At 36.5% G+C, this 25,722-nt stretch overlaps 1 protein-coding gene across 2 annotated transcripts in view; it reads right to left on the bottom strand.

The window, feature by feature from the left end:
• The window catches only part of glg1b (golgi glycoprotein 1b), a 73,720-nt gene that overhangs the window by 5,448 nt on the left and 42,550 nt on the right, over positions 1–25,722 (bottom strand). For both annotated transcript variants that reach the window (XM_067389938.1, XM_067389939.1), the window contains exons 11-23: positions 16,175–16,328; positions 14,062–14,199; positions 13,873–13,959; positions 11,789–11,851; positions 11,591–11,704; positions 10,782–10,870; positions 10,359–10,476; positions 10,092–10,184; positions 7,259–7,396; positions 6,015–6,138; positions 5,632–5,774; positions 5,027–5,128; positions 2,523–2,630 (exon numbers count right to left, since the gene is read on the bottom strand). In XM_067389938.1, the coding sequence (XP_067246039.1) occupies positions 2,523–2,630; positions 5,027–5,128; positions 5,632–5,774; positions 6,015–6,138; positions 7,259–7,396; positions 10,092–10,184; positions 10,359–10,476; positions 10,782–10,870; positions 11,591–11,704; positions 11,789–11,851; positions 13,873–13,959; positions 14,062–14,199; positions 16,175–16,328 (1,471 nt within the window). The remainder of the gene's footprint in view (positions 1–2,522; positions 2,631–5,026; positions 5,129–5,631; positions 5,775–6,014; positions 6,139–7,258; positions 7,397–10,091; positions 10,185–10,358; positions 10,477–10,781; positions 10,871–11,590; positions 11,705–11,788; positions 11,852–13,872; positions 13,960–14,061; positions 14,200–16,174; positions 16,329–25,722) is intronic.

The raw sequence follows: 25,722 nt of genomic DNA, 5'->3' as shown, positions 1-25,722 counted from the left end.
AGAAATAAACAACATTTATTTGAAATCGAAATCTTTTATAACATTGTCACTTATATTAAATTTAATGAATGATATATATATATATATATACACATATCTCATTCATTAAATGCTGGATCAAATCATTCATTAAATGCTGGATATCTATACTGATATGGACTGGGTAATGTGTTAGGAACGAAAGGAAGCCACATTGTTTGATGGAAATGAAAATTATCAACCTACAGAGGAATGAATTCAAAGACACCCTGAAAATCAAAGTGAAAAAATGATGCAGCTGGCTCGTCAATTTTGCTTAAATTTCATTGCAGCAACTCAAAATGGCACCCAGTAGTTTGTATGGCCCCCACGTGCTTGTATGCATGCCTGACAACATCGGGACATGCTCCTAATGAGACGCCAGATGGTGTCTTGGGGTATTTCCTCCCAGATCTGGACCAGGGCATCACTGAGCTCCTGGACAGTCTGAGGTGAAACATGGCAGCGTTGGATGAACCGAAACATAGTGTCCCAGAGGTGTTCTATTGAATTTAGGTCAGGCGAGCATGGGGGCCATTCAATGGTATCAATTCCTTCATCCTCCAGGAACTGACACCAGGAGGAACCCAGGACCCACTGCACCAGCGCAGGGTATGACAATGGGTCCAAGGATTTCATCCCAATACCAAATGGCAGTCAGGGTGCCATTGTCTAGCCTGTAGAGGTCTGTGTGTCCCTCCATGGATATGCCTCCCCAGACTATCAACGACCACCACCAAACCGGCAGGCAGCATAACATTCTCCATGGCTTCTCCAGACCCTTTAACATCTGTCACATGTGCTCAGGGTGAACCTGCTCTCATCTGTGTAAAAGCACAGGGCGCCAGTGGCAGACCTGCCAATTCTGGTGGTCAATGGCAAATGCCAATCGAGCTCCATGGTGCCGGCAGTGAGCACAGGACCCGCTAGAGGACGTCGGGCCCTCAGGCCACCCTCATGAAGTCTGTTTCTGATCGTTTGGTCAGAGACATTCACACTAGTGGCCTGCTGGAGATCATTTTATAGGGCTCTGGAAGTGCTCATCCTGTTCCTCCTTGCACAAAGGAGCAGATACCGGTCCTGCTGATGGGTTAAGGACCTTCTATGGCCCTGTCCAGCTCTTCTAGAGAAAACCTTCTGGCAATGGCACGTATTGATGTGCCATCCTGGAGGAATTGGACTGCCTGTGCAAACTCTGTAAAGTCCAGGTATCGCCTCATGCTACCAGTAGTTACACTGACCCTAGCCAAATGCAAAACTAGTGGAAAAACAGTCAGAAAAGAGGAGTAGAGAAAAAAAATGTCAGTGGCCTCCACCTGTAAAACCATTCCTGTTTTGGGGGTCGTCTTATTGTTGCACATTTAGTGCACCTGTTGTTCATTTCATTAACACCAAAGCAGCTGAAACTGATTAACAACCCCCTCTGCTACTTAACTGACCAGATCAATATCAAAGGAGTTTAACTGAATCTGAATATGCTTCGAATTATGTAAGTAAAGTATTTATTTAGATGGTTACGTTTGATTCTGTGTGAGTTTGAGGCTGTGCTCTGTGGCTAAAGCTAACATTACACACTGCTGGAGAGATTTATAAAGAATGAAGTTGTTTATGAATTATACAGACTGCACGTGTTTAAAAATGAAAATAGCGACGACTCTCGTCTCCGTGAATACAGTAAGAAATGATGGTAACTTTAACCACATTTAACAGTATATTAGCAACATGCTAACGAAACATTTAGAAAGACAATTTACAAATATCACTAAAAATATCATGTTATCATGAATCATGTCAATTATCGCTCCATCTGCCATTTTTCGCTGTTGTTCTTGCTGGCTTACCTTGTCTGTGCACAGATCCAGACGTTAATACTGCCTTTCCTTGTCTAATGCGTCGAATGGGCTGGCATTATGCAAATATTGGGGTCATACATATTAATGATCCCGACTGTTACGTAACAGTCAGTCTTATGTTGAGATCCGAGTGTTTTCCGGAAGTCTTTTAAACAAATGAGATTTACATAAGAAGGAGGAAACAATGGAGTTTGAAACTCAATGTATGTCTTTTCCATGTACTGAACTCTTGTTATTCAAATATGCCGAGGTAAATTCAAATTCTGATTCTAGGGCACCTTTAACATATCTAATATGACAGTCAGTCAAAATCTAAAAATGCTCATAATATATATATATATATAGACACACACACACACACACACACACACACACACACACACACACACACACACACACACACACACACACACACACACACACACACACACACACACACACACACACACACACACACACACACACACACACACACACACACACACACACACACACAAACATAAAACAACCACCTATTTGTCTAGTGTGGGAATCTCTACTGATCAAAAAAGCAGATGTGGGTTTAAAAACACTAATGGTGTTTCCATAGCAACTGATACAGAGCAAACCAGCGTGTAGCAGATGAAGCATATTTGAGGATGTGTTCTGTACCGTCTTGCACTCCTCTTGTTTAATTTTCAGTAGGTTGTTCTTCAGACACTCCTCCACTTGACCCGTCTGTTCCTGTGCGGCAGCTTCCTCTGCGCATAGCCGCGTGATCTTATACACACACACACACACACACACAAACAAACAGACACAGACATGTTATGAAGTGACTTAAGATATAAAAATCTCCATTTTCTTCCTCAAAAATGTGTCTTGTCTTTGTCTGTTGGCCACCTGCCAGCAGAATATAACAGTCAATTTTCTTTACTGACCCATCAAGAGACCCATTTCACACAGTTTCTGCTTGATTGCTCCATGAGGGCCTACGGCTCACGGAGACCATAAATAAAGGGCTTTTCTCAGACAGCCTGCAGGAGGAGGGTCCCTGTCCCATTGCGTTACAAACAAGCCATTATAATCTGCAACACTCTCTGCTGAATAGCAGATCAAACAGTCCTAATACAATAACAGTTTTCAAAAGCTTTCATTAAAACCCATTAGCCTTGGTGCAGCGGTAAGCACAAATTCTTGTGACAATGCATGGAACAGTTCAGATTCGGACGGTCATTTCCAGATACAATATTATATGTGCAATAGGTGATTCTCTGCAGAAACATTTTGTTATACTGGTTTAAAAATGTATGTTTTTATATTCCCTCGCGCACCCTGTTCATGCAGACATCACACGTCATCAGTGCGTTTCATGCTGTGCAGAGTTTATGTAGATGGACATCATTTACGGAGCACAGCACACAAACAGTAGACATATTTTACAGTTCATACCGAATCAGAACCACGAGGTTACACTGCGTTCATGCAAGCAGCTGTGTGTGTGTGCACATTCATGTGTTTTGGAGGAGGTATGGCTTTGGAGACACTCCAGACACTTGCTATTGCTAGCCTCTCTGAAAATGTCCTATTGCACCTTTAATTAAGTTCCTGTCATTATACACTGTCCTGTCCTATAAAGACAGAATTAAATTAAAACATAATAAAAATGAAATTTAAATTAAATGAGCAACTGATGAAAAAATTAAAACTATTAAACATTTTTATTAGAGCTGTCAAAATAATGTGTTAATTTCGATTAATTAATCTGAGAAAAAAATAAAACAACGCAGATTAATCCATTCCGTATTGACCTTTGAACCTGGAGCTGTTCTAGCCACCATTCGACTGTAAAATGAAGGAGGGAGACGACTGCTGTGCTGACGGACAGAACGAGCAGAGCTCCTCCCTCGTGCGCGCGAGCTCTCTTCTTCTTCAAAGTAAGCACCGTCTTTGCACTCTCTCTACCTCACACACAATAATCTAAATCAACTGACACAATGCTAAAAGTTCGTAAGAACGAATCCATGTTTCACGAGGCGCATTCGGAGAATGTTTTTCCTGAATAACCGCTGGGTGTGAATATTGCTCAAAAGAACGTCACCTCATGACAGGCGCCCTGCACGTGCAGCTGACATAAACCACACTTTCAGTAAACAAAAAGAAAATCCTATCCAGTGGTGAAGTGTTTTCTGTGTTGACAAATCTTTTGCGATGTCCTAATAACAGTCGCAATTCGCACACAACACGTCAACATCCGCTAATGTCCAATTCGTGACCTAATGACTCATTTGAACAGATTAATTTTAATGAATCATGACAACAACTGATCTGTCCACACAGTCTATAATGAATCATTTACTCGAACAACTTTGAAATGAGAACATAAGTGTGCTTACCCCATTTAGCAAGAGTGGTTAGTAAAATTAGCCTTAATAATCCACAATATTTTCAGGTTATTTAAATGACAATGTGTAGTAAATTAGGCCTACCTATAAAATCAGTTAGTTTAGACTGGAGTGAGGTGAAACCAGAACAAAGCAAGTTGTTGTTAGCTAGGTGCATTCAATTGTATATGGTAGAAAATTATATTATTAGTTAATGTAACTTCTAAATGCTACTTTTTAATACTTTTCAGGTTTAGCAAAAAAGCATCTTCTCTTACAAAGCTAAAAAAAATTTTTTTGCAAAGAGGGCAAGAAAAAATTAAAGTAAGAGTGACGGGTACTTTATTGTCAGTATCAGGCTCACAGATCACGTGGGTAGGGCGCTTTTTACTGTTTGTGTGGTTGACCAGGTCTGTCACCACAGAGGACCATTTTTGACCCAGGAAAAACCCTGCATTGATTCATTTGAATTGAAATATTTAATACTTTCACAGCAAAAATTATGTATGCGATTAATTTAGATTAATTAATCACAGAGTATGTAATTAATTAGATTAAAATTTTTAATCGATTGACAGCCCTAATTTTTATGCAATAGTACATCTAACCATTAAATTTAGACTTGACCATTTAAACAGAGTGAGGAAAGAGAGATATATTTCTAAATAATAGAAAAGCACAAAATGTACATTACCTTTAAAAAAGTTTGGGGTCAGACTTTTTTTTTTTTAATAAATTTTTTCATTAGCAGACAATGCAATCCTAAACTGCAGAGCCCATGTTTCCACTCACCTCATTATTGCAGTGAGCCTGGAGCTGCGGATCGAGCCGGTAGTCGAGTGCTGACTCCTGAAGAATCACTCTGATCTGATCCTCACATTCTCCAGACAACCGCTAAGAAAAAAAAAACAATTTTGGTAACATTTATAATCCATTAAATCAAAATGGGTAATTCCTATTATGGAAAATTGCAGTGTTTATTAAGAATAAATTTTATGAGTAAATTTTTTTTTTTTAAATCCATGTGTCCTCATAACCTGTTATGTGCTTTTGTCATTATTATTTTTTTCTTTATATTTCTATATAGCTGTAACTTAATTTATTTTTAGCCCAATTAGGCAGCATTTATTTTTTTATTTATTTGTATTTTTTTCATCTAACATTTATATTTAATTTCAGATTTGTTTAAATTACTAAAAGTGCTTTTTATTAGTTTTAGTTAACAATAATTAATAACAACATTGATGTAAGTAAGCACTAGCTGGATAATGTACAGTCACACGGTCATTATCGCAAAATAAATCCTTCAGTAATGATACAAGACTACAATTTTGCTATAATAATCGGCTGACTGTATTATTTACTTATTTGCTGCTAATATTCATTAACATGCATACCTGGTCTGCATACTTGAGTTTGAGGCAGGATATGACTTGACCCTCCAGTTCATTGGCATCACTGGCTTTGTTGAGAATGTTCTGACAGAATTTGGGAATGTCTGGCTTACAAGCCTTCCTCAACACTGGGTTCAGTCTGTAGTCTGAATACACCAACAATGAAGTTAAAACTCTAGCATGACAGAAGAAGTTGAAATAATTCAAAGATACTTCAAAAAAAAAAAAAAAAAAAAAAAACAGTTCTGATCTCAAGGTCAGGAGGTAAAGACAGAAACTAGCCTCAAAACAGAGAGTTTTAGATGACAAATCTTCAAATTAAACAACTTGACCAACTAGCTAAGTGGAAATGAAAGTGGATTAGTGGAGATGTGTTAGATCTTCACCTGTGTTCTGAGTGATTTGTCTCTTGGTGATCATCTGTTTACACTTTGGATCCATTAGCTCGCTGTTCTTGTTCAGTTTTAGACACTGAAGGACGTTCTTAGCATCTGACTCTGTGCAAAAACGCTAAACCAAGGAGAAAAAGGTTGAGAAAGACAAAGGAGAGACAGAATACTGACTGGACAGATCTATGGGAAACACAGAAGCTCATAGACTATGCAAGTATGTAGTCATTTAGCATGCGCCTTTAGACAAAATGACTCGCCCTTAATGCAGATTCAGAATATCTGCACTCAAGGGAAAAAGAGTGATAGCTAATGGCTTAGTAACTTTAGCAAATGAACCAGCAATTTTGTGATTATAAACCCTTAGCTTTAACCACTACATCACTCCATTGCTCTTCTGTGATGTAATGTGGCATAAAACTATTGTGATACCTTTTTAAAACTACACTACTTTTCAAACATTTGAAAGAAGTCTGCATTTACATGCATTAAAAATACAGCATTAAAATACAGTAATAATGTGAAATATAATTAGAATTGAAAATAACTTTTCTATTTGAATACATTTTAATATAATACTAATTTATTCCTGTGATGCAAAGCTGAATTTTCAGCATCATTACTCCATTCTTCAGTGTCACATGATCCTTCAGAAATCATTCTAATATGCTGATTTTGTGGTCAAGAAACATTTATTATCATCAATGTTGAAATAGTTGCTATTTAATATTTGTGTTTGTCTAAACCACTGATTCTTTGATGAATAGTACGTTCAAAAGAACAGCATTTATTAGAAATAGAAATCTATTGTAACATCATAAATGTCTTTACTGTCATTTTTGATCAACTTAATGCATCCTTGCTGAATAAAAGTAATATTTGTTTCAAAAAATATTTATTTGTTTAAAAATGAAATAAAACTTTTGAACAGTACTGTATTTGTTCATTCCATATGTTTTACTCAAAAGACAAGGTGATGAGTTGAGTGTTTAAGACTCTTTTCCAAATCAAGTTCGATCCATCAACCGCTACGCTTCGGCCCCATGTTGATCTTATTGAGCTTAAGTAATTAAAACGTGGAAGTTAAGCAATTACCATTGATCTTTGACAATACAGAGTACGTTTATAACCATCAGATCGCTGTTTGACAGGAAAGCTTTAATGAAGCTAGAAATGTCAGGGCATGACTGAAGGGAACCAAAGAACTTGCCCCAAGTTAGTTACCTGTTAAAACACCTCACCTTGATCATCTGCTTGCACACTCTCATGAGCTGATAGTCCAGCTCTGGATCCATCATTTCAGTTTCCTGAAGCTTAAAGACCTTCTGATGACACACCTGGGAAAGCTGCTTCTTGTTCTCTTTGAGACACTCAATGATCTGAGAGGAAGAAAAGAGATACCAATGAGAAAAGAACAAAATGATTTGTCCAAAAGGAGTTTGTTAATAGGGCTCTATTCTACACTTCTCCAGCATTTTATTCTTTCCACTTATGTTGTCAAGTTAAAGGTGCAGTAAGCGATTTCTGTTAAATTCTGTCAAAAGTAGTTTGAACAGAGCACCACAACAGGCATTGTAGCCAATCAACAGTAGGGAGCGTGTCCACTCATGACACTCATGAAAGAAGGTCAAAAAAGAGATGGCTGAGAGACATTACAAAAGAGAAAAGGTCAGAGGAATATCAATGAAAAAAAACAATGGCTTATGATCAAGCAAGAGCTTTAGGACCCGCATTAATATTAGAAAAGCTTTCCAGCACTGGACAGACCTAAGCAGGAAATGGACACTGAAGTTGTGTTGTTTCTGCTCCATAACTCAGTAACATTGATTTTTCTGTTTCTCAAAACCAAGACATGCTGTTCTTGTAATGTTAGCTGTGTTGTTGTTTATCTGGAGCTGGTATGCTGCTGGCGACGAACTATGAACTCATGCTTGTATTTTCTTGTGCACTGTATGTAAATTTTTTGTTCTTCTTTGTCGTTTGCTCATCATCTCATCTAGCATTTTATGTTTGTGCACTTTGGGGGACGGGGTAATGAAGGGAGGGGTGTGTTTGTTTGGGTTGATTTCAAATATCAACATTACTGCACCTTTAAGGTTAGTCAAGGTTTCTTGTTTATGGTCACCCGGGACATGAATAAATGCATTAACTTTATCAAATAATAATCACACTGAATTAAAATGTTAAACGGACACATTTTTTTTATTTTTTATTTTTTGCATTTTTTAGGTGGTAGTTAAAGCTGAAATTGTGCTGAAGGTAGAAACATTTCTTATGAAATTTACATTTAGGTCAGAGGGCATGATTAAATGCATTACTATTTTATATTACACATTTTTTCCCCCACATTAATAATATTTTTTAAAAGACCCATTATGATTGGCTAACCATTGCTGTTACATGACTAAAAATGTGTGGTCATATATCAGTTGCGCAGTTGTGTCAACATGATTTATGGCTGAATCATTTTTATAGCTTAGTTTCAATGGAATAGGTGAGAAAGGTAAGAGTGTAGCACATTGAAAATGTATTTACAAAAAGCAAGAAAAATCTCATTTGGTACAACATGCAATTTGTACTTTGCATGTTTGCATACTGTACATGCGTAAAACCATCTGTCTGTAATGTAGGGTTTTCCACAGGGTTCCTACATTTAACCAGTGGATTTCTATGACTTTTCCTATTCTTTCATGATCACTCAATAAGTATATTTAATCATTTTATGGAGATTAATGGGGAAGATTTCCATTTGTACTGTATGTTAGACAATAATTATGTTCACATAATGTTTAGTAATTGATGTGTATGTGAGAGCGTATTTGTAAATGCATGCTGAGGAATGAATGAAGGGTGTGATCGTTTTAATGCTGTATTGGGATAAATGTATTATTAACTTGATTTGTTGACATCAGCCTGTCCAGGGACTACAGGTGTTAATTAGCACAATTGCTACAACCTGGTAAAATGCATCTCTCCTTCTTAAGGTTAATGTATATTTTACACTGTCCCTGTTTAAATAAATAAATAAATAAATAAATGAAATGAAATACTTAAAAATCAATGGATTTAAATCAGTGGTTTTCAATTAGGGGGCTTCAACAAACTTTTAGGGGGGACTTAATAATTCAAAATAAGACAAAACAAGTCTTAAAATAAACTAAAACAGATAAAAATCAAGATATAAGCTGACATTTTTTTTCTTATTTTAATTTATTCCCCTCCACATTTTTATTTAAGAACCAGAGTTCCCACAGTCAAAATGCATATATGATAGGAAATTTTAAATGTGATGTCTAGAATTTAAAAAATCATGGAAATTAATAAAATAATTATTAATTTGCTAACACTTTAGTTTAGGGTCCATTCTCTCTATTAACTAGCGACTTATAAGCATGCATATTACCAGGATATTGGCTATTTATTAGTACTTATAAAGCACATATTAATGCCTTATTCTGCATGACCTTTTTCTGCATGCCTTAATCTTACCCAATACCTAAACTTAACAACTACCTTACTAACTATTAAATAGCAGTAATTAGGAGTTTATTGAGGCAAAAGTCAGTCATTAGTTAGCTAATAGTGAGAATTGGACCCTAATCTAAAGTGTGACCATAAATTGTCTTTTTCTAAGATATTTTATTGGGTAACTAACTAACTAACTAACTAACTAACTAACTAACTAACTAACTAACTAACTAACTAACTAACTAACTAAATAATATTATATATATATATATATTTATTTTTTTAAATCCCATGTATATTAATCTAAAACTTCTAGAATTATGGAATGTAATTGTTTCATTCATTTTAATACAAATCCTAGTATATGTACATAAAAACGCACAAAAAACTGACATTTAAATGTGGTTCAATGGAGGATTTACCTTTTTTATAGACATTTCTATAACCTGGAAATCTCAATTTTAAAATTCTCTACTATTTCCAGGTGTTCCATGACTGTGGGAATCTTGTTATATGAAGCTTCTTTCACTAGTTTCATCATGTGAGCAGCTGTAGGTGGGTGAATAAAGCCATCTTGAAAATTAAAAGATCAAAGTAATCCTTTACCTGAGCATTTCCATAAGCAAAAGAGGAACAGAGCTTGTTGATATCCTTCTTACAAGCGTCATGCAGCTCAGGTTCTAGTCGAATGTCCTCTGACTGTAAACGAAGAGGACAGAGAGTGTGACATCTGAAAGCAGAGCTTCAGTGTAATGAACTTTTAATGGTGCTTTTAGGTCTTTGATTGAATAAAATCACAGTTCAATTTTGTTGTAGAGAAATAAGGGTCTGAATGACACTGTATCTGATTTAACTTGAGTAAAGGGAATTTACCATCTCCAGCTCTTCCACCCTCAGCTGTTTCCGACATTTCAGAGACACGCGCTGATCTTTCACTTCTTGTAGTGTGTCGTTCCTCACTGTGGTGCTCAAACAGATGACAACATCTGCCCTGAGGTGGAAGAAACACGAAATGACACATGAAAGAGACACTAGGAGGCAAAGGATAAAAAAGTATGTGGTTCAAGAGGATAAATGTGTGTCAGGGAGAGAGAAAGCAAGCAAGTGCAACAGTGCCAAAATAAGAAGAGACACATATATAGGCACTTATGATTTAAGTCTCTATGGAAAGATGCTATATAATAAATATAAAATCACTATGTGTGAAAACTGAATGATAAAATCCAGAATGCTTCAAAGCCTGCAGAACAGCCACGAATCATATCAGTAATGTATCTCTGGGATATGTGAACTCACTTCTTCTTAATGTTTGGACAGAGTTTGAGTACATCCTCCTTACAGGCCATTTTGAACTTGTAGGAGAAGCGGAAGTCCTTCATCTGAACCTGCAGGGTAGACAATTATAAACTTGAATAAAAATACATCCCATATCTCAAAACTCATAAAGACTGTTGGGTAGTACACCTCATTTCAGTGTGATATACACTACCGTTCAAAACTATTAAGCAGCAAAATGGTTTTCAACATTGGTAATATTAAGAAATGTTCATTGAGCAGCAAATCAGCATATTAGAATGATTTCTGAAGGATCATGTGACACTGAAGACTGGAGTAATGATGCTGAAAATTCAGCTTTGCCATCACAGGAATACATAACTTTTTAAAATATATTAAAATAGAAAACAGATATTTCAAATTGTAATAATATTTCACAATAATACTGTTTTACTTAATTTTTGATCAAATAAATGCAGCCTTGGTGAGCAGATGAAACTTCTTTCTAAAACACTGAAAAAATCTTACCAACCCCAAACTTTTGAACGGTAGTGTAATGTTGGTATAAAGCGGATGTGCATTATATACAAAAAAAATGTAGTGATAGTTAATTTTCACAATATATACACATAATTGACTCAGAAAATATGTCAATCTCAAAATGTCAAATGTCAGCTGATTAATTAGAATGGTCAACATATGCATCAATACCCCAAACCAACCCAAAACCATTCAGTAGGATCTCTGCTGGGACAGGATGACATTTGGGAAAACATTTACTGTCATCATTCAAATGTACCATTGGGAAATTGGTTTTGTGACTGGCTTACCAGCTGGAAATGAGTGACGCCCACAGCACATTTATCATTCATTTCTCTCTGATGTTTGTTCTGCACCAGGCATTCCAGAAGATTTCCTGTGTCTATCTGATTATCAGCTACGTCCTGGGAGGAAGGAGACCGAATTGAGAAATTCAGATTTAATAAATACAGGGATATATAATGTAGATGTGTGCTGTCAGTACTTACATGGCAGTGGTTCTGGATGACCTGTTCACAGGCTCGGATCAGCAGGGCTTCAATCTGAATGTCCTGTAAACACAACAACAGTATGGCCATAAAAAAAAAATCCTAAGATAATTTAATGTTTTTGAAATAAGTCTCTTATGCTCACCAAGGTTGAATTTATTTGATCAAAAATACATTAAAAACAGTAAAGGGTTAGTTCACCCAAAAATGAAAATTATGTCATTAATGACTCATGGCCTCATGTCGTTCCACACCTGTAAGACCTCCGTTCATCTTCGTAACACAGTTTAAGATATTTTAGATTTATTCCGAGAGCTTTCTGTCCCTCAATTGAAAATGTATGTACGGTATACTGTCCATGTCCAGAAAGGTAATAAAAACATCATCAAAGTAGTGCATGTGACATCAGTGGGTTAGTTAGAATTTGTTGAAGCATCGAAAATACATTTTTGTCCAAAAATAACAAAAACTACGACTTTATTCAGCATTGTATTCTCTTCCGGAATCCATTCCATTGAATTGATTCCATTGAATCCTTTCATCTGTCTGCGTTGGTAATGCACTTTTACGTCGCCGTGGTTGTTTTTGGCGATTAGGACATCCGCGACATTTTGAAGCATCGAAAATACATTTTGGTCCAAAATTAACAAAAACTATGACTTTATTCAGCATTGTATTCTCTTCCGGGTCTGTTGTCAATCCGCGTTCACGACTCCGCTTCTTCTTTCCTGTTTTACAGCGGTTGGCATCCAGCTTATTGGTGCATTACCGCCCCCTTCTGCTCCGGAGTGTGGTTCACGACTCCGCAGTGACACTGCTGATGTAAGATGCTGCTGACGTGTTATCCGGTGCGCCCGAGCTTCGTTTACAGTCTGAGGGAGATGCACGCTGTATTCAAGCTATTCTACATTGTTTGTATTTTGGTATTGCTATATTTTTTAAAATGGTGCGTAAGTGTGCATGTCGCGGATGTCCTAATCGCTAAAAACAACCACGGCGACGTAAAAGTGCATTACCAACGCCGACAGATGAAAGGATTCAATGGAATCAATTCAATGGAATCAGTTTAATGGAAAGGATTCCGGAAGAGAAGACAATGCTGAATAAAGTTGTAGTTTTTGTTATTTTTGGACCAAAATGTATTTTTGATGCTTCAAAAAATTCTAATTAACCCACTGATGTCACATGGACTACTTTGATGATGTTTTTATTACCTTTCTGGACATGGACAGTCTACTGTACATACATTTTCAATGGAGGGACAGAAAGCTCTCGGACTAAATCTAAAATATCTTAAACTGTGTTCCGAAGATGAACGGAGGTCTTACGGGTGTGGAACGACATGAGGGTGAGTCATTAATGACATAATTTTCATTTTTGGGTGAACTAACCCTGTAAGTAACATTGTGAAAAAATGTTTTATATTTGAATATATTTTAAAATGTAATTTATTACTGTGATGCAAAGCTGAATTTTCAGCATCATTACTCCAGTCTTCAGTGTCACATGATCCTTCAGAAATCATTCTAATATGCTAATTTGCTGCTATTATCAATGTTGAAAACAGTATTTGCTGCATGATATTTTTGTGGAAATTGCAATAAATTTCATGACAAAAATTCAGGATTCTTTGAGGAATAGAAAGTTAATTTAGCAAAGTTAAACAGCATTAATTTATTAATTAATAAAAATCTTTTGTTAAATTATAAATGTCTTTACTGTTACTTTTGATCAACTTAATGCATCCTAGCTAAATAAAAAATTAATTTCATTTAAAAAATAAATAAAGTAATCCATTTAACTAATTTAACTAGATGCTGAAATATGAATGCTTGCATGGCAATGTTCAAGTCCAATCACAATTCAGGCAAATTGCAAAATTAAAAAAAAAAAAATTTAAAGCATAACATTTATTTTAAACAAATATAAAGCACACTTAATGCTAAAATGAGCTACAAAACTTCAAATGGAGTTTGTATGTTAAGCAGTTAAAGCTGAATTAATTGAAAAACAATACCTACCTTGCAAGCTATTTCTTCTACACAGGGTTGTGTACCTGCAGTGGAGTAAAATATGAAACGTACCTCAGATTCCAGTTCTGTCAGGTTTCCCACCACGTCTCTGCAGTTTGACACCAGGTCCTCTAGATGGTCCTGAAGACACTCCAGCTCCTGAGGCAGAAAAAACTACCACTGAATTACTGATATAGATGCTCATCCTGTACTGATACTCCTGTAAGACTGAGGAGTTTCATTCCAAAGTGCATTTTCTACCTGTCCAGTGTCTGTCTTCTCGCTGCACCATTTGCCCAGGTCAGTCATGCAACGTTTCTGGAGCTCAGGGTCCAACTTCACATCCAGAGCTCTCTGGTGAAGAATTCTCTGGACTTCCACCTTACAGTCCCTGGTTAGCTGCACATGGGCGTCAGTGATTTTTTCCACATTAGTTGAATATTATGACAGAATTCAAGTACATTCATATATTTTGATGTGCAAATTCAATGGCTGAATCCAAAATCACATGCTCTCTTTTCTACATGCTTCTTTGGTCAAGCACGCATGACCAAATTTGAATGCTGTAAACAGTGTTCACTGATCAAAAAGCCTAAATTAAATCTGTTCATTATGTAAAACTATTGTGTCTCTTCAGAAGACTTGGATTAAACTGCTTGATTCATATGGATTATTTTTATGATCTCTGATTTTTTTATGATCTCAGAGTTTTGGCTAAATATAGACTAGTCAACAGAAGGACAAAAATCTCTAGATTTCATTAAAAATACCTTCATCTGTGTTCTGAAGATGAACAAAAGTCTTAAGCATTTGGAATCACATACAGGTGCTGGTCATATAATTAGAATATCGTGAAAAAGTTATTTTTTTTATTGTAAATTATTTTTAAAAATGAAACTTTCATATATTCTAGATTCCCTACATGTAAAGTAAAACATTTCAAAAGTTTTTTTTTTTTTAAATTTTGATGATTAGAGCGCACAGCTCATGAAAGTCCAAAATCCAGTATCTCAAAATATTAGAATATTTCCTAAGATCAATCAAAAAATTGATTTTCAAAACAGAAAAGTTCAAGTTCTTTAAAGTATGTTAATTTGTGCACTCAATACTTGGTCGGCAGCACATATAACAGCAAATGACTTGCTCCTAGCACAAATTACAGCATCAGTGAAGTGTGGCATGGAAGTGATCAGCCTGTGGCACTGCTGAGGCACTATTGAGCCTTCAGATCATCTGTATATTGTTGGATCGACTGTTTCTCATCTTTCTCTTGAAAATATCCCATAGATTCAAGGGTCAGGCATGTTGGCTGGCCAATAAAACACAGTAATATCATGGTCAGCAAACCACTTGGAAGTGGTTTTTGCACTGTGGGCAGGTTCCTGGAAAAGAAAATCAGCATCTCCATAAAGCTGGTCAGCAGATGGAAGCATAAAGTGCTCCAAAATCTCCTGGAAGATGGCTGCATTGACTTTGCACTTGATAAAACACAATGGACCAACACCAGCAGACGTCACGGCCCCCCAAATCATTACTAACTTCAGACACTTCCCACTAGACTTCAAGCAGCTTGGATTCTGTGCCTCTCCAGTCTTCCTTCAAACTCTGGGACCATGATTTCAACATGAAATGCAAAATTTACTTTTATCTGAAAAGAGGACTGTCGACCACTGTTCACTGTCCAGTTGTTTTTCTCCTTAGCCCAGGTAAGATGCTTCTGATGTTGTTTCTGTTTCAGAAGTGGCTTGGTAGTACTTTTCCTGAAGATGTCTAAGTGTGGTGACTCTTGATGCGCTGACTCCGGCTTCATTTGACTCATTGTGAAGCCCTCCCAAGTGTTTGAATTGGCTTTACTTGACAGTATTCTCAAGCTTGTGGTCACCCCTGTTGCTTGTGCACCTTTGCCTACCCAATTTCTTCCTTCTAGTCAACTTTGCATTTAATATGCTTTGATACATCACTCTGTAAACAGTTCAGTAATGTCCATCTGTGACTTACTCTCTTTGTGGAGGGTGTCAATGATTGTCTCCTGGACCATTGCCAAGTCAGCAGTCTTCCCCATTAGTGTGGTTTCAAAGAACAAGAGATACCCGGAATTTATACTGTAGAGATGGTCATTTAATGAAACTATATTCTAATATTTTGAGATACTGGATTTTGGACTTTCATTAGCTGTACGCTCTAATCAATAAATTAAAAAAAAAAGAAATGAAATGAAAGTTTCATTTTTAAAAATAATTTACAATAAAAAAAATGAACTTTTTCACAATATTCTAATTATATGACCAGCACCTGTAAGGTCGAGTAAATGACAGAATTTTGAGTGAACTAACCCTTTAATGAGAACTGACAAACTAAAAAAAGTGCCTCTCACCCTTCTGCCCTGCTCTTCTGTCCGATAAGCATGGCGGTGCAAGCAGGAAAACACAGCACCAGGAGGCATGAGATCAGTGCTTTCATTCCAGCCTGGTGTGTAGCACAGTCTGGATGCATCATTCTGACATTTACGGTATAAGATAGGATCAAGCCTGGAGGAAAAAACACAGTAGGAAAAGTTTTAAAGAGGGCCTATTAAGCCCTTTTTACAAAGTCTTGATTTTGTGGATTACTAGAATAGGTTTTCATTCTTGAATGTTCAAAAAACACCTTGTTTTCCCACATATTTTACATTGTTGCAGCACCTCCCTTCCCTGTCTGTCAGTAACGCTCTGGGGTGCGTTTCCCGAAACCAACTATGGTCGCAAGTTCCGTCATTACCAACACAATTCAATGGAACTTGCAACCGTATTTTGCTAACAATGCTTTAGGGAAATGCACCCCTATTTAATTCCTGTCTCTATGAAGCCCATCCTTCTGAAAAAAAATCTTCTGTGTCCTGATTAGTTGGCTGGATCAGTGTGTTGTGACTGGTCAACTGCTTCAAGTGTGTTCTGTCCCTTGGATATGGCGACAACACGCTACTAATGCAACTCTACCAGGCCTCGCCCCTTTATTTTGCGTAAGCCTTGGGCGGGAATTATTTAAATGAGGAGTATTTACGTTCACGCATCGTCGACGGCCTCACGTGTGACATTGTTTACATTTTATCAAGTAAAATGATCAAGTTGTGTGAAAGATACAAGAATTCTGATTTAACCTGTACAAGCATTATACAACCAAGATAACTTTATAGTAGTTTTTTGTTATTCTGTATGACCGTAAACAATTTCCTAAGACAACAAAAGAGAGGGGGCGTCCTTACCTTTTTGTGTCGTGGAACTGTAATGTTTGGCAGTATAATGGTGACATCGACGTTTTTTCCATGGGAAGAGTCCAATACACGATTTCCATAGTAAATATTTGTCCAAAAGCATGCAAACTGGTATAAAAATCTATATAACTTCTATTGTTTACATCCTGTAAGCGCTATTCACAGGTGCGCTGTCATGTTTATTCGACGAACTGTCCACATCTAGCACTTTATTCAATGAAATATAACGTATCACTGTATTTAGTAGAGTGTCTGTAAATTAAGGTGACCAGATTTCTGAAATGGAAACCGGGGACATTTCCTATGCGAGTGGTCAAAATACCACAAAAATGTCATTTGTTATTATCTATTAATTAAAAAACGGGGACAGTACATTTTTCATTGTTGTGAGTTTCACATTTTACATTAATAAATATTATGATTTAATTTTATTATTAGGCTTTTTTGGTCTGGTTTTAATACAATTCACCAAAATAACTAGCCAGTAGGCCTAACTACAAAAAACTATTCTATTGCACTATTTTGAAAAATCACATTACAAAATATGAGATAAATAACAAATAATATTTGCAACATTTATTATTGGATATTTTCATTTTCATGAGCTGTTACTGTACAAAATTACAACTTTTGTCCAATGACATTTTACTGACATGAAAGGAGCTTTGAGTAAAGTTCATAAAATATAGGCTACATTATTTCCCACTTGAATTTGTTAAAATGTTCTGTATACCTCCTCTAGGGGGGTCCGGGGGCATGCACTACGGAAGAAAATTTTGTACATTTTAAGGTTAAATTATATAATTATTCATATGACAATGATATCCATATAGGCTATTGTAACAAATGCATTCTAATATATATATATATATATATATATATATATATATATATATATATATATATATATATATATATATATATATTGGTTAGGCTACTTTACATAACGTATAAGGAAATTAAAATACTAGTTTGTAGCCAATTTCTAAGATAAATCCTTGAGCTTTAATTTTAATCACCAAATCGCCAGCTGATCGTGTGACCAAAGTGCACACGTCTCTTTAAAACACGCAGCATAAATGCATATAGCCTATACTTAATCACTGTATTTTGCTGTTTTAGAAAGGCACAAAGCCATGTCACGGTTTCGATTTTAGTTCGTTGGCAAAATACAACGTAGAGACCATTTATGTTTTAAATTTTCGGTTCATTATGAAACGGTGTCGGCACAGGGTCATTAATGGGAAACACTGAATGAATGTTTAGCTGATAGCTACATGTGCTAAAGTTGTCATATCAGGTGTTATATCATAACAAAAACCTTTCAACCGGACTGAACAAGAGTCTCGAGGCCTGCCGCTGCGCTGAGTGAGTGACAGGAGGCTCGTCTGTGTTCAACGGTGTGCGTGAACGCGCTGCGTTGGATGTATAATATATATATATATTATATTAACAACAGCACCGTTAAGAAACCTCTAGGCTGTATGCTGGCCAGACTTTTTTTGCAATGTATTTGCGGATTATTTTGAACGAGATATAAAACGGGGACATTTCCGGGGACAGGCTCCAGTCGGGGACGGAGCACCAAAAACCGGGGACGTCTGGCAGGGGCGCAACTATCCAGTGTTAGAGGGGTATGCAGCAAAAAAATGTGGCGCAATAAGTGTGCTGGACATCATCATGTATGGGTTTGAAATAATAAATGTTTATTTTAAAGTATATCAGACAGCCACTGTAAGCCTACCATAATTATATAGTATATATGTACACATATTTAAAAAAAAAAAAAAAAAAAAAAAAAACTATTTCTTTCCATGATAAACCAGCCTTATTGCATAAGTAATGTTTTCCAGCTTCTAGTCATTATTATTGTGCATGCTACCTTATATATACCAGTTGTCATTTTACTTTAATAAAATTGAGATGTGTCAAGAATGGGATTGGTACCAAAGGGTTTAACCAAAATCTAAATGTAGATATCAGCAACATTATTTTGCAGTAAGTTAGTAAACACTTGTCAGTCAACATTAATATTTGCAAGCCTCCAAGTTTGGTAGCAAATATATGCATAATTTCCACGGTAAACCAGAGATATTAAAGTTGTTTTCCAGATTCTTGTCATTTATTGTACATGCTATCTTATATTTTTCAGTTTTCAGCTCAGCAACCTCGGTTTTGCATATTCTAAGCTAGCTACATATTCTGTCTGCTACATTCCCAGTGTCAGCAAATGCTAGCTAGTCTGTTAACATGAATAACGTATTTGCAAGCCTCCAAGCATAGACGTCACATTTTAAATCCTACCTGTTGCCTTTCACCATCCACTTATTTAGCTGCTGTCGCATCCCTTGACATGTCATCTCCTTTTCCCTCTTTCTTTTTCTATTTTTAGCCCCCGATAGCTTTTTTGCTTTATCCATCTTTTTCGAGTTTCAATTAACGTTACAACCATAGACATCATATAGGTAGACGCCCTATCGAACGCTACTGCCTATTGGCACGGACGAGCCGTGGAGCCGCCATCTTGGACCGGTCGCCAGCTCCACTCAGTGTAACTTGTTTGACAGGTGCAATGAGCTGTCAGCGCATTTAATTAATCATATCTCACTGAATACCTAACTGATTTTGACGCGGGTTTTTTTGCTGCAAAGGTCATTCATGTAGCTATGATACAGGACACATTGTTCAGTGTATTTTAATATTCATAGTAGGCTTAACAGTTATATAATATTCTGATATAAGATATAACGTGACCATACGTCCAAAATCAAAATATGTGATGTACGATATAAGGTAATTTATAAATCACACACTATAAATATGATAAAGAAGCAGAAACAGATAGCTGCGGTAAAATAAGATATCTCAGTAATACTAGCAGAAGTGGGAGGGGTAACTCGATTTGCGCTTTGCCGTCATGTGTGAATACATTGTGCACGTGATATCAGGAAGCAAACACAAATAACAGTTATTATGTCCGGTCGAACAATGTATGTATAACTTCAGATTGGATTGTGTTGGTAATAGGCACTTAACGCTACCTAAAGCTAAAAGTAAGTTTCGTGCATTGAGCGCATTCTAACAAGTGCTTTCGAACTTCTTTCTGATCTGAATAGTAGGCTAAATTATGTGGAAAACACTTGCGAGGTTCGACGGTTAAGCAGAGCGGTTAAGATAAAGGGGCTTGAATAATTAATAAATATAACCTGACGAAAAGATATTTATTAAATGTTATCCACATTATATTTCATCTGCAACAGCATTGTGTACTTTTATAATGATGCGTTGGTCATTAATTTTTAAATGCATCATTATGCAAAGATGAGGAGAATTCTCTGCATGAAAGACCCATGACTGGCAGATCAACGTGCGACTACATTTCTCTCCAAAATGGTAGGAAAATAAATTTAATTGAATGTGGAGGATTTTAACTGTGACAAGATGATTGACAGGGTAGTTTAAACAGTTATAGGTTGCGTAAATAAGCGACGGAAACGTCAATTAAAGATGCAGTTATGAGGTAGTATGTCCCAATTTGTCTACTCTTCTGCTACACACTCAAAAGTTATACTTTTTCTTTACAAAAACAGTAAATGCTTTTAGGACGTAGTATAAGTAGGCGAATTGGGACGCAGCTTAGGAGTACGACCGGTCTAAGATGGCGGCCGCAAATCTCATCGACCAGCGGCCAATAGGGCGTCTACCTATATGATGTCTATGGTTACAACTCACTAACGTTACTGCTGCTCACTCAGCGCTGCGCCCCGCCCACTCGCGATATTACCCTTCTATGTCTAAATTCTATGATGGAATCTTATGAGGGCACCGGCGCCTACTCTAGCCTGTTAGTCCTCTAAAATTTATATAACTTTTTTTTTTAATATATAACTTTTATATATATATAAAAAAATAAAAAATAAAAAATAACCATCGCTTTGGCGCCCCTATGCGCCGCATATAGCGCATACCCACTTTTTGCGCCACTGACGTCTGGTCACCCTACTGTAACTGAATGAGAACAGCCCAGAAGATGTCCGATGAAAACTGGACACATACATGTATAAAAAAAAGTTGACAGGCGCTTTCAAGTGACGTGTGATTACGCACAGGCAAACGTAAGTGGGAAAAAAAGTAAAAAGACAGCAATGGCAAACTATTGTGTTGTCATGTAACGTTAGCTTATGCAATAACGATTACGCCAATGTGTTGATTTGCATAATCTCGCGTGTAATACATTGTTGTTTCGTGTGCGTAACAACCCAAGTATAGGTCTCTGCGGAACAAAAGAGGGGCGTCTCCCAATTTTGGGGTGTTTTCTAACAGAGAGGTCCCAGCTAACACACGACGTAACAGTTACGTAATGTATTCGTACTTTTTGGTAATGTCATGACTTACTAACTGACAACGTAACTACGACGTCGCATGCCAGTAATTTCATTACCTTCAGATTACCATCTCACAACGTCGTCAGTACGTTCTCCTAACGTTATAAGATTACCCAGAACGTTCCAGATACGTCCTCTATTCGTAATATATTGGTAATTCCATGACTTACTAGTAACGTAACTACAACGTTGTATGCCCGTAATAATATTACCATCAAATTACCATATCACAACGTCGTCAGTACGTTCTCCAAACGTTACAAGATTACCAAGGACGTTCCAGATACGTCCTCTATTCGTAATATAATGGTCATTCCATGACTTACTGGCAACGTAGCAGCAACGTCATGTGCTCGTAATTTCATTACCATCATTTACAAATTCTTTATATGTTATTATTACCAGAATTTGCAATATAAAACGTGTAATTAAATGTCAGACACAAGACTGAAATGTCCCCTTAAGAAAAAAAAGGTTTCTTTTCACCAAATCAGAGTATGGATGACTGTTTTTTATATATAGTGACGTGACATACAGCGCGCCTCCACAAATGTAGTGCGCGCGTGCCCACAGTATGTTGATAAGAGTGTAAAGTTAATTTTTCTGAGAGAAGAATTTATTTTTCCGAGGTGACAACGAATAAATGGCTTTTATAAAAATGTATAAAGTTAACTTTGGAAAGACGCAAAACCTTTTTTTATTGTTATGTTTACGTTAGTGCAGGTGGCCGTTAGAGTTGCCATGGCAACCGGGAAAACATTCAAGCTGCTGGAGAGGACAGCGTCGACGTTTCTCCGTGTTTCTCGTCAGTTTTATAGCAATAAAGTTCAACAACTGCGTCAGATTGGTTAAGTAACATTACCCACAGTCTACTTTAAGTACTTTTGTTAATATTTTTACCTTTGTGATTTCCTTGATCGTCTGAAATATATGTTATGCAAAATGTTACGTTAGCATAGCATATGTTTTTAATGATACTGAGAGCAAAACGTCTTGAATGCTTTTATTTTATGTTTCGCTGTAGGCTATATGTTTTTATTTATAGTTTGAGTGTATTTCATTATTTTTATTTGGAGTTTTATTCATGTTCTGTGTGTTTTTCAAAATAAATGAATTGAATTCATTTCGAGTCTGCATTCATCGTTCACAGCTGTTGGAATAGCCTTTACATTAGTTTGGGCAAATGAGGACATAAATTAGGTTAAACTACTGCATGTCCGCCCATAGAAAAATAAATAAAAATAAGAATTACCAACTGATGACCAACACACAACTATTGATACACAACGTTGCCACGACGTCGCAGTTACTAACTGGCAACGTCACAAAGTTACGTTGTGGCGACGTATAGGCACCTTTCACTTTTCCGGTTGCCACGACGTAACTAGTTACGTCGCCACGACGAAAGTTTGGTCACCAAATTACGTTGCAGTTACGTAACAGTCACGTATTTTGGTTAGCTGGGGTGTTTATAACATAGACAGAAAAGAAAGGTTTATAACGATCCAACCTCTATGGATCCAACCAAAAGGTACGGAAGCCGGGATATGCGGTTTTTTTTAAAGTACGAAAGGCCATTCATTATTATTTTTTTTTCTTGTTTTCTTATGATTACAACTACTTTTTTAATGTTTAGATCCCGAGAAACAATTATGTCGAGATAATGAAAAATAAATAAAATATTGCTGCATGCTTGACTTCCGTAACAGGGAAACTATGCGTTTTTCCCGAGTGCCTGCCTAGATATATTTTACTATAATGCATTCATTTATTTTGAAGAGTATGAACTATTTTTACAGGACCTGTAGCTTATAGCTCGAGAGGGCGAAATATATGATTTATGCAATATTTATTAGCCTACTCCGTTTTTTTAGTGCTAGTTATTTATTTATTTATTTTATTATTATTATTATTTTGCATAAACTAGCCTACGAATTATAATGACACGGGATGTAATTTTGTCACAATGGCTATATATTTTACATTGACAAATAGTCATTTGTCTGAACTTATCCAATCGGCGTCATTTGGTTGGGCATGGGGTGTAAACATTCTATATTGATAGTAAATAGTGTTTTTGAACCAGTAAATATACTGTATATTATAGTATTTACAACACTTTGTTAATTATTGCTACAGCATAGGCTGTAGTACTTTAGTTTGTACTACAGTTAACTGCGTGTACTGTAGTATAATATAGTTAAAAGAAAACATAGTACAGTATTGGGTAACGTAATTTGTTTATATTACTAAAGTTGTTATATTACCACAGCAATAGCCTATAGAATTACCACAACAAATTAATTCAAGTATGGTTCAAAAACACTAGTAGGCCTACTTACTATAAATTACTACGGTATTTTTTCACCTCAAATAAAAAAAGTCTTGTTTAATAATTGATGCTCTTCAATATGAATAACGCAGAAGAGCAGGCACGCGATCAACAGCCTATTTTATTTAATCTCTCGCATACCATATTTCACGTGCATAATGTAAACCTTCGTCATAAAAGCTATATAATATTATATATATTATATAATATTAAAATGACATAACCACTGCACTATCAACAGACAAGCAGAGAGAATACGTAGGCTAGACAGTGCTTGTGATATAATTAACTTTAATTTTAAGTCTTTGTTTTTTATAGGCTATCAACCACAGAAACACATGACTGCCTCAGCGTATATTGTATAAGTATAAGCTTTATATGCATTAATAAGACTACTTACTGACCTTGTGTAAGCTTTAAAAAAAAAGTTTTAAGCTGAAATGATGACTCTGAAGACTTTAAACTTTATAATCACTTTATTAACCACAGACACTATAGCCACAACCTAATTGCAAAACTAATGCTGCGTTCACGTCACCTCGTATTTACCGGATTCTTGAAATGACAACACGTGACGTTATATTCGGAGCAGATTCAGAGCTGTTCACGTCCTCTGACTGGGAATTATGCGTTTCCATGGCACCAATATCAACGCCTAAATGAATCAACAGCGGTCAGGTGGTACAGCGGCCACGTGGTACATCTGGGAGCTTTCAGAAAACTCCCAGCTTACAAGCTGTAATTACGAGCTCTACGAGGACGTGAACGCTTTTTACAAGCTAGAATCTTGTAACTACAGGAATTACGAGGCCGCGTGAACGCACCTTAAATCAAGTGACTAACAGATACATCAAATAGAATAGCGAATGTTAGCTAATAATAGTTATCGCTAGAAGTGAGTGGAAGATTGCTTGGAGCTTTTTACAACGAGCTAGCAAGCATATTCACACAAAAGAAACATTAAACAACTGTTAAACAACTTAAACAATACACCTGCATTCATATACAATACATATCTCTTATTGTTTTTCCGGAAATATCCCACTCGATTTGAGCAAATCAGGTAAAGAGGTTGAAAAACACCTATTCCCGTGTGATAACACCCCAAAGTTGGGAACCACCCCTTTTTGTTCCGCAGAGACAACTTGCTTCCATGCTTGCTTCCAGGAAATATAGCGCGCGCGCGCCCCCACTGGCGTGACGCAAATATAAGGAACGCACCTGCTGCCTACTAGCATAATCTCGCGTGTAATACGTTCGTCAGACATGGATCAGCGTCGTGTACAGAAGTTGTTTTCTCCTGTTTCTGCATTGGAAAAACAAGTGATGAAGAAAATGTGGATAATTCGGAAGAGAGTGTTGTATCTAGCGTCTTTATTGCAAACTTGGTCATTAGCTGCTGGTGTAAATGTTCAATAATGTTTTTTTAAATTTTTTCTCCCTGGCCAAAAGTGGGGGTGACTGGTAAGGGGTTAAACTACAGTGTATGTGCACAAATCTCACAAATGCATTCAGTGCTAGTTGCATGAATCAACATCTAATAAAAGGGGTACACATCAAGCTAAATACTTTTTGTCATGATTCGGCCACAAAAGAGAACAAAACAGCAGTCTCTCTATGGCTCTAACAAGCAAAGCTGTCACACTGCCAGTGTGTCACAATGGACCATCAAACCAAATTGCGGTTTCAAAATGCTCTAATTAAAAACCACTTGAATCTAATGGGATGTGAATGAAGTTATGACCATCTAATGGTTTTATTATAATGGCACTGTGTGGGCATCCTTCTCAAATTGAATGGATGTGAGAAACACAGTGAAGGTCGCATCATACAGGCAAATCAAACTGCAGATGAGTGCTAAGCTATTAAACGCATACAATGAAGACATCGGACTGACTGAATAGATTTGAACGGCAGGCTATTGCACAAACACACTCTAAACATCAACTTAAAAG

This window comes from Chanodichthys erythropterus, chromosome 7 (assembly GCF_024489055.1).
Source record: "Chanodichthys erythropterus isolate Z2021 chromosome 7, ASM2448905v1, whole genome shotgun sequence".
In the NCBI taxonomy this organism is placed as follows: Eukaryota; Metazoa; Chordata; class Actinopteri; order Cypriniformes; family Xenocyprididae; genus Chanodichthys; species Chanodichthys erythropterus.
Note: the sequence above shows the minus strand (reverse complement) of the source record. Positions and strands in the feature narration are given on the sequence as shown.